This window comes from Rhinopithecus bieti, unplaced genomic scaffold (assembly GCF_001698545.2).
Source record: "Rhinopithecus bieti isolate Rb0 unplaced genomic scaffold, ASM169854v2 scaffold_1583, whole genome shotgun sequence".
In the NCBI taxonomy this organism is placed as follows: domain Eukaryota; kingdom Metazoa; phylum Chordata; class Mammalia; order Primates; family Cercopithecidae; genus Rhinopithecus; species Rhinopithecus bieti.
In genome coordinates, this window is record NW_016803645.1 from 2,088,596 (window position 1) to 2,096,574 (window position 7,979).

Genomic DNA, 7,979 nt, shown 5'->3' on the forward strand with positions numbered 1-7,979 from the left:
TTTTTTTGAGACGGAGTCTCCCGCTGTCGCCCAGGCTGGAGTGCAGTGGCGCGATCTCGGCTCACTGCAAGCTCTGCCTCCCGGGTTCCTGCCATTCTCCTGCCTCAGCCTCCCGAGTAGCTGGGACTACAGGCACCCGCCACCACGCCCGGCTAATTTTTTTATATTTTTAGTAGAGATGGAGTTTCACCGTGTTAGCCGGGATGGTCTCGATCCTCTGACCTCGTGATCTGCCCGTATCGGCCTCCCAAAGTGCTGGGATTACAGGCGTGAGCCACCGCGCCCAGCCTTTTACCGACTCTTAAGGAGCCCTCGATCAGTGGTACATTTTAGGATTCCTTTGCCAGTTACTTAAACGGTTAATAGCAGGAACAAATTAACCTCAGCTTAGAGAAGAGTGAAATTGTGCGAAAGGTCGTGTTTTACTGAGATTAAATATTAATGGTTGAGGATTTGATTGGTATGAAAGCTGTTAGTTGACTTCAGAAGGGATGTTAACTGTCATTTTTGATTTTTTTTTATCTAGTCCTTCTCTCCTTCTATTCAGATCCCTATTTTATGTGTTACTTGAGAGAAACCAGTTAAATAAAAAGTAATTTAATACAAAACTTAGCCAGGCGTGGTAGCGCATGCCTGTAATCTCAGCTACTCGGGAGGCTGAGGCAGGAGAGTTGCTTGAACCCAGAAGGCAAAGGTTGCAGTGAGCCAAGATTATTCCACTGCACTCTAGCCTGGGCAACAGTCTCAAACAAAACAAAACAGAAAAGAATTTAGAGTAGCCCATGGGATTAGCTATACTTACCAACATACAGTGGGATCCCAGTGTATCCCTACCCCTTTTTAAGAGGATTGTTGTTACCTTCCAGGGCTCCGTTTACAGGGATCACTGATTTCTCAGTCACGAAGAACAAAATTATCCAGCTTTGTTTGGACCTGACCACTACAGTCCAGAAGGTCAGTAGTATGTCATTTTTGCTTTCTAATTTTTTTTTTTCCTGCTCTTCCTCTTCTTGAAAGGATTTTCATGCAGGTGTGAAGTACCACTCTCCTCTCCCCACCTCAGTTTTTTCCCCATCAGAATTGGGGAGAGATGAAAGGCTTTAAAGTAGATCCATTGTAAAGATGGTTTCTGTGAAGACTGACCAGTGGCCTTTGAATTAAAGATTACCTTTTTGTGTGTTTTAAAATAGTCGAACTAATAATCCCTGTACTTCCCCTAAAATGTTAGAACACTTAATTTTTTTAATGAAATTTTTGGAGTAACTAAGTTGCATGATAATATGTAGTCTTTGTTCTGAGTACTTTACTGTATCTGCTTCTTAATTTTCTTTTCATTTTGGCCTCTCGTTTTTGGATTTACCAGTCAGGATGGGCTAGGTTGTGGTGCAGTAACAAACACCCCCCCAAACCTCAAACCTCGGCAGTTTATTCCTTGGTTATTTACATCCAAATGGGTCAGGGGCAGGGGATAGTCAGCTCTGACTTTCCTCATTTCAAGATGTATAGGACATAGGTTGACAGAATCACTGGTATATCATGTTGCTTGCCCCCAAGGCAGAGAGGTAAAAATCATGAAGGTCCACACACTGACTGATGTTCTGAATTGCAAGTGACACATGTCAGTTTCACTCATGGCTGATTGTCCAGACCTAGGTATCTTAGTAAAGGCTCAGGAAGTTTTATATTAGTCAGTCTGTAACTGATTGAGCTTCTGTGATCTTAACGTTAAAAAAAAAATTCTTCTTGTACCATCAGCTCTTAGGACTGCCTTCTGTCCTGTTAGTTGGCATGCAGGAGATGCTTGTCAAATATTTTTGAAATGAATTGAGGCTATGAAATATAAGGAAGAGCTGCTTGTTTTTTCATGTCCCACTTGGTTCTAAAATTCTGTGTTTCCACATTTGTTCCTACTGCTGATTTGGCAAAGCAAAGAACATCCTCCCTTCTGTCCTGACCATGCCATTACAGAGATGCAGTTCTGAAAAGCCATGTGTTTTCTGGTTGTTTCTGGAATGTGAATTGTGAACTTTGTCTCTGCACATGGCAGTTGTTTGCTCTAGTCCTGAGCAGCCATTGTTCTCAAGGCACATGGATTTTTGAGGCCGTGATCTTAGAAAGGTGCTCAGAGCAACTAAAGTAGCTTCTGAGTTTTTGCTCTTTTTTATGATGCATAAAGTAATTTTGACAAAAAAGAGTCTGATACCAGTTGTGATGCTTTAGTCATACAGCCATGAAGGCATGGCATTTGTGGTTGAAGGCATTTCCCTGATACCTACCTTGAGTGTCCTTTTTCTCCCTTGCTGCCCTCTTCCCGTAATATTTTGCTCATATTTTGATGTTTTTTTTTATTTTTGAGAGACAGGGTCTTACTCTGTTGCTTGGGTTGAAGTGCAGGGGTGTAATCATGGTTCACCATAGCCTCAGCCTCCTGGCTCAAGCAATCCTTCCACCTTAGCCTCCTGGATAGCTGGGACTACAGGTGCATGCCACCATGCCCAGCTTGTTTTTAAATTTTTTGTAGAAACAGGGTCTTGCTGTGTTGCCCAGGCTGGTCTCAAATTCCTGGCCTCAAGTAGTTCTCCTGTCTCAACCTCCCAAAGCGCTGAGAGGCATAAGCCACTGCACCTTGCCCTGTTTTGATTTTTTTTTTTTTTTTTTTTGAGACGGAGTCTTGCTCTGTCGCCCAGGCTGGAGTGCAGTGGCCGGATCTCAGCTCACTGCAAGCTCCGCCTCCTGGGTTCACACCATTCTCCTGCCTCAGCCTCCCGAGTAGCTGGGACTACAGGCGCCCGCCAGGTCGCCCGGCTAGCTTTTTGTATTTTTAGTAGAGACGGGGTTTCACCATGTTAGCCAGGATGGTCTCGATCTCCTGACCTCGTGATCCGCCCGTCTCGGCCTCCCAAAGTGCTGGGATTACAGGCTTGAGCCACCGCGCCCGGCCCCTGTTTTGATTTTTAACTGAGTTTACTAGCAATCAATTAAATGAAAGAGTTAAATATTGTGATTAGCAAATGGGAAAGTTTTGCTTGTTGGTACATTTGTGTTTTATTGTGAAGAGTCCTTGACTGTGTGGCTGATTGAGGCTGTCCCCACTGCAGTGTAGGGAGAGGAGAGAAAGGGATGAAAGTGAAGGCAGAGGGGGTCATGTTTGTTTCACGGGGTGAACTTCTGTCTAAGCAAGTTGATGTTGGCTTTCTAGGTATTTGGACACTTCTTTCAATACATTTTTATTTAGCACTTATTCTGTGTCTGCTGCCCTGGGATACCAGAGTGAATAAACAGATAAAAAGTCCCTGACCTTCTAGATCTTACAGTCTCTGGGAGAGAGAAAATGAATGGATAAGCAGACTTTTATATATGAATATATGTGGTTATATAAAGGTAAAGCAATGCTAGGGAGGGAAGGTGCACAGGAAGGAGTGAGGATACAGTTTGAGATATGTGCCTGGAATCACCTCCTTGAGAAGGTGACGCTTGAGTAATTCAGCCAGGAGAAGTCTATGCTTGTCTGATGGGATGGGCTTATGCATCATCTCAAGTGCTACTTTTCCTGGTAATTGTAGAGAGGGGTCGATCGTTAGGAACTGATGATTACAAAAAAAAAAAAAAAAAGTCTCCCCATAGGAGGTACACGTCCTGATCTGGTCACATCAGAAGGGTACCTGTGAGCATCCACATTGCGCCTGCCCAGCTTATTGGGGCTTAAGAATGCCTGGGACATGATGAATGGTGATTTTTTAAATGTGTGTTGTATGAATGAAATAACGCTTTGGAAAGTTAGGCCACTGAGAATGACTTTTATCAGAACTCAAGGGACACAAGAGGTATTAGTTTTGTTTCTGCATTCATTTTCTGTTTCTCTTTTTCCCGTGGTGCTCACTGAGGGAGGTTAGTCTAGTGGTTAAGAGCGTGTTCTTCACAGAGAGACAGCTATCGGTTCAAATCCTACCTCTACACATTAATTAGCCCTGGGGCCTTGGACAAGTCACTTATAAGTTTTGAACCTCAATTTTCTCATTTGCAAAATGAGAATACAAATATTTACCTTACCAGATAATTTGGTGGGATTTCTACAAGTTAATGTTGAGTAAAAAAAAAAAAAAAAAAGGCAAGAAAGTAAGTGTGGTATGAAGATAAATGGTTACCATAAATACCTACAATGCATGTGTGTGTGTTTGTGTGTGTATATATAAAACATACATCCTATACAAACTTGTACATAAGTTAATATGTAAATACAGTGGACAGTTTGGGAGAAAAGTTGTATTTACTCTGGCAGGGGGAGAGATAGGGAGGGAATGTAGGAGTCAAGCCAAAAAAGAGAACAAAAGTTTTTTATTTACAAAAATCATGTATATGACCACATTTATGTAAAAATTAGATACAGATAAATAATATAAAATACTTAAAATAATACCTACTCCAAAAGATTGTTATGAAGATTAAATGAGATATAACATGTGGGCCGGGCGCAGTGGTTCATGCCTGTAATCCCAGCACTTTGGGAGGCCGAGGCGGGCGGATCACGAGGTCAGGAGATCGAGATACAACATGTGAAAAGCACAGTGCCTGCTTCAGAAGGAGTAGACTGTGGGAGGAAATATAAAAATCTTGCCTTGTACTTGTTTTCTGAAATCAAATTTGATAGTTTGAGGAGAAGAGCTGGACAAATATATTGCCCTCATCCTGTCGTATTTTTTTATTTTAAATTTGAACAGTTTTGAAGGAGTAAGACTGATATGTAAATATGTATCAGGATATCATTTTCTGAACTTAGATTGAAAAATATGTTTCTTAACAAGTGCTGTTGACAAGCGCTTGTTCTGTAGTAATTGAAGAGCATAGCCGGGCGTGGTGGCTCACGTCTGTAATCCCAGAACTTTGGGAGGCTGGGGCGGGTAGATCACCTGAGGTCAGGAGTTCGAGACTAGCCTGGCCAACATGGCGAAAACCCATCTGTACTAAAAATACAAAAATTAGCTGGGCGTGGTGGCAGGCACCTATATGTCCCAGCTACTTGGGAGGCTAAGGCAGGAGAATCAATTGAACCTGGGAGGTGGAGGTTGCAGTCAGCTAAGATCGTTCCACTTCACTCTAGCCTGGGCGAAAGAATGAAACTCCGTCTCAAACAAAACAAAACAAAAAAAGAATATAGGTGCTTTGGCAAATGGTGATGTTTGCGCACATGTGTGTTCAGATACACACGAATTAGAAATCACAAATTCGATGAATGATTTGAGTGTGGCTTACCCCAGGTGCATTGTGGTGGTAGCAATGAGACTGAACGTGCCAGGGGACTTCACATTTTCTTGCAGCTGCTTGACAGAAGATCTGTTGACTGGGAAGACATCTGTCTTTGCCATTTACTCCTTTTAACTGGGGAATTGGAGAAATAAAAGTTGTATTTCTTTCCAGACAAAGAACATGTTCTGCCTGAGCCTTTATTCTTGGTGTCCCTGTGAAGAGACATTTGCTTGTCCCGTCTCTCTTGTACATCTTGCTGTCCCCCCTTCTTCTTATTGTGGTGACATCCTTTTCCTTCCATCCATCTCTGCATCCTTTCTTCCAATAATAATTTATGAGTCCTCTAATTTGAAGGATACATATTGCTGCTTCTTTTCTCCTGCGAGGAAACCGCACATTTCTTTTAAGAAGTTTCTTCATTTCTTAACATTTCTTTAGCTGTCATCCTATACCAAGTACAAGGATAGATCTTCCCATTCAGTGTTGAGGCTATAATTTGAGATGAAGGACCCCAAGGTGGGAAGGGATTGAGATCTGTATTTCCATTGTAGTCTCCTCATATTGTGAAGCCATGAAAACTGAAATAGGGATGGCAAGAGAGACACAATGGCATTGGCAGGTGCTGAGTTTCAGTCTGGAAAGAAATAGAGAATGAGGCCAGGTGTGGTTGTGCACGCCTGGAGGCCCAGCTACTAGAGGCTGAGATGGGAGGATCTCTTGAGCCCAGGAGTTTGAAACCAACCTGGGCAACATAACAAGATACTATCTTAACAACAACAATAAAAAAGAATTAGGAAAATGAGCAATATTTGTCCCTGAGAAAACTGAATGGAAAGAAAGCAAGCCTGCCAGGCTGAATGTCTCACGCCTTTAATCCCAGCACTTTGGGAGGCCAAGTCGGGAGGATTGCTTGAGACCTGCCTGAGCAATATAGTGAGACCACTATATTAAAAAAAAAAATTAAAAAGCTAGGCAAGCATGGTGGTGTGTGCCTGTAGTCCCAGCTACTTGGGAGGCTGAGGTGGGAGGATTGCTTGAGCTTTGGAAGTGGAGGCTGCAGTGAGCCATGTTCATGCCATTGCACTGAGGCCTGGGTGACAAAGTGAGACCCTGTGTCACATACACAAAAAGAAAGCAAGCCATGGAAGCAGAAGAGGAAAAGACCACTGAGTGCTGGCTGCGTGTCAGGTGTATATCCACGCTTGACGTGTGTCATCACACCGAATTCTCAGCAGGTGTGCATCCACACTTGATGTGTGTCATCATCACACCGAATTCTCAGCAGATCTCAGAGGTAGGCTTTGTTATCACCCCATTTTAGAAAGAAGGAAACTAAGGCTCAGAGAAGTTGAACCTGCTGCACAAGGCTGCTCAGTTCCTGAGAAGGCAGAATAGGAGGAGAGGCAGGGGGGTGCTGAGAGCCGCCCAGGCTGGGCCTCTGCTGCCAGGTGACCCAGGGCTGTGAGAAGCTCAGCTCACTGTCCAGTCTCTGAGGGGGTGACTTGGTTTCAGCACTCATTTTTCCATTCCATTGCCTTCATGCCAGAAAACAATGTGAAGTCATGCCTGCAGCTGCTTCCTCTCGGCAGGAATGGGTGTGGGAACCATGTTCTCGGTGGCGGGAGGTGAGAGGGAGCCCTTTCACACGCCAGCTGGAACAATTTGGGAGGCGGGAAGCTCCTCGTGCTGCTGGCTCCATCACCACTGCAGTCACCACCGCAGGGAGCCGATATTCTTGCTGACCTCTTGGATCCCTCAAGGAATCAAGTTGTAGGAACCATGCGGTCACAAGTCTGCCTTGTTCTTGAGCTCTGGTATATTGAGAGTTGCTCTCTGCCTCTAGGTGATGGTCTCCCCGAAGTGACAGTGCTTGTATTAATTTAGAGATTTGTGGGCCGGGGATGGTGACCCACACCTGTAATCCTAGCATTTTGGGAGGCCGAGGCGGGTGGATGGCTTGAGTCTAGGAATTCAAGATCAGCCTGGGCAACATGGCGAAACCCCATCTCTACAAAGAATACAAAAATTAGCCAGGCATGGTGGCATGCACCTGTGGTCCCCGTTGCTTGAGAGGCTGAGGAAGGAGGATCAGTTGAGCCCGGTAGGTCAAGGCTGCCAGTGAGCTGAGATTGCACCACTGCATTCCCGCTTGGGCGACAGAGTGAGACCTTGTCTAAAAAAAAGAAAAAAAAAAAAAAGAAATTTGTGATGAAAGATGATAGACACAAAGACAAAGTATTAATTTTATTTCTAGCACACAATCACATATGTATACTGTGTTTCTAAGGTTGACATTTATTTAACAAATCTATCAGACAGTATTAATGGGGGATGAGCCATATTGGTAGTTGACAGTTTAGTTTTATCTATAAGATAGAATTGGAAAAGCACATTTTAGCTATAATTATTCCTATTTACAGAGGTTGTTCCTGTAGTTTAAGTTAATATCAACTTGACACATGGAAAAATACATTTCTAAATTTTTTTTTAAAGTCTTTTCTCCCTGGGCTGCTCTTTTCCTGAGAGTCAGTATAAATTTTAGGAGCAGTCATTATTATCGTTTCCTACGTTTTATCTAGTAGAAAAAAGTTTAAACAAATTTAAGAAGACAATAAAAGTCTGATTATTAAATCATATAGAATAGAAACTGGTAGCCATCTTCCTCCTTCAGAAGTAGTAAAAACTAACCTAAAAATGACTTTTTGATTGAAGTGAAAAATCTTCGCCTGACAATT

General features: G+C 43.2%; 1 protein-coding gene across 1 annotated transcript in view; it reads left to right on the forward strand.

Moving 5' to 3' along the window:
- The window catches only part of CNKSR3 (CNKSR family member 3), a gene marked incomplete at its 5' end in the record, with an annotated part of 47,664 nt that overhangs the window by 10,423 nt on the left and 29,262 nt on the right, over positions 1-7,979 (forward strand). Inside the window, one exon of the mRNA XM_017891928.1 lies at positions 867-954. Within this exon, the coding sequence (XP_017747417.1) occupies positions 867-954 (88 nt within the window). The remainder of the gene's footprint in view (positions 1-866; positions 955-7,979) is intronic.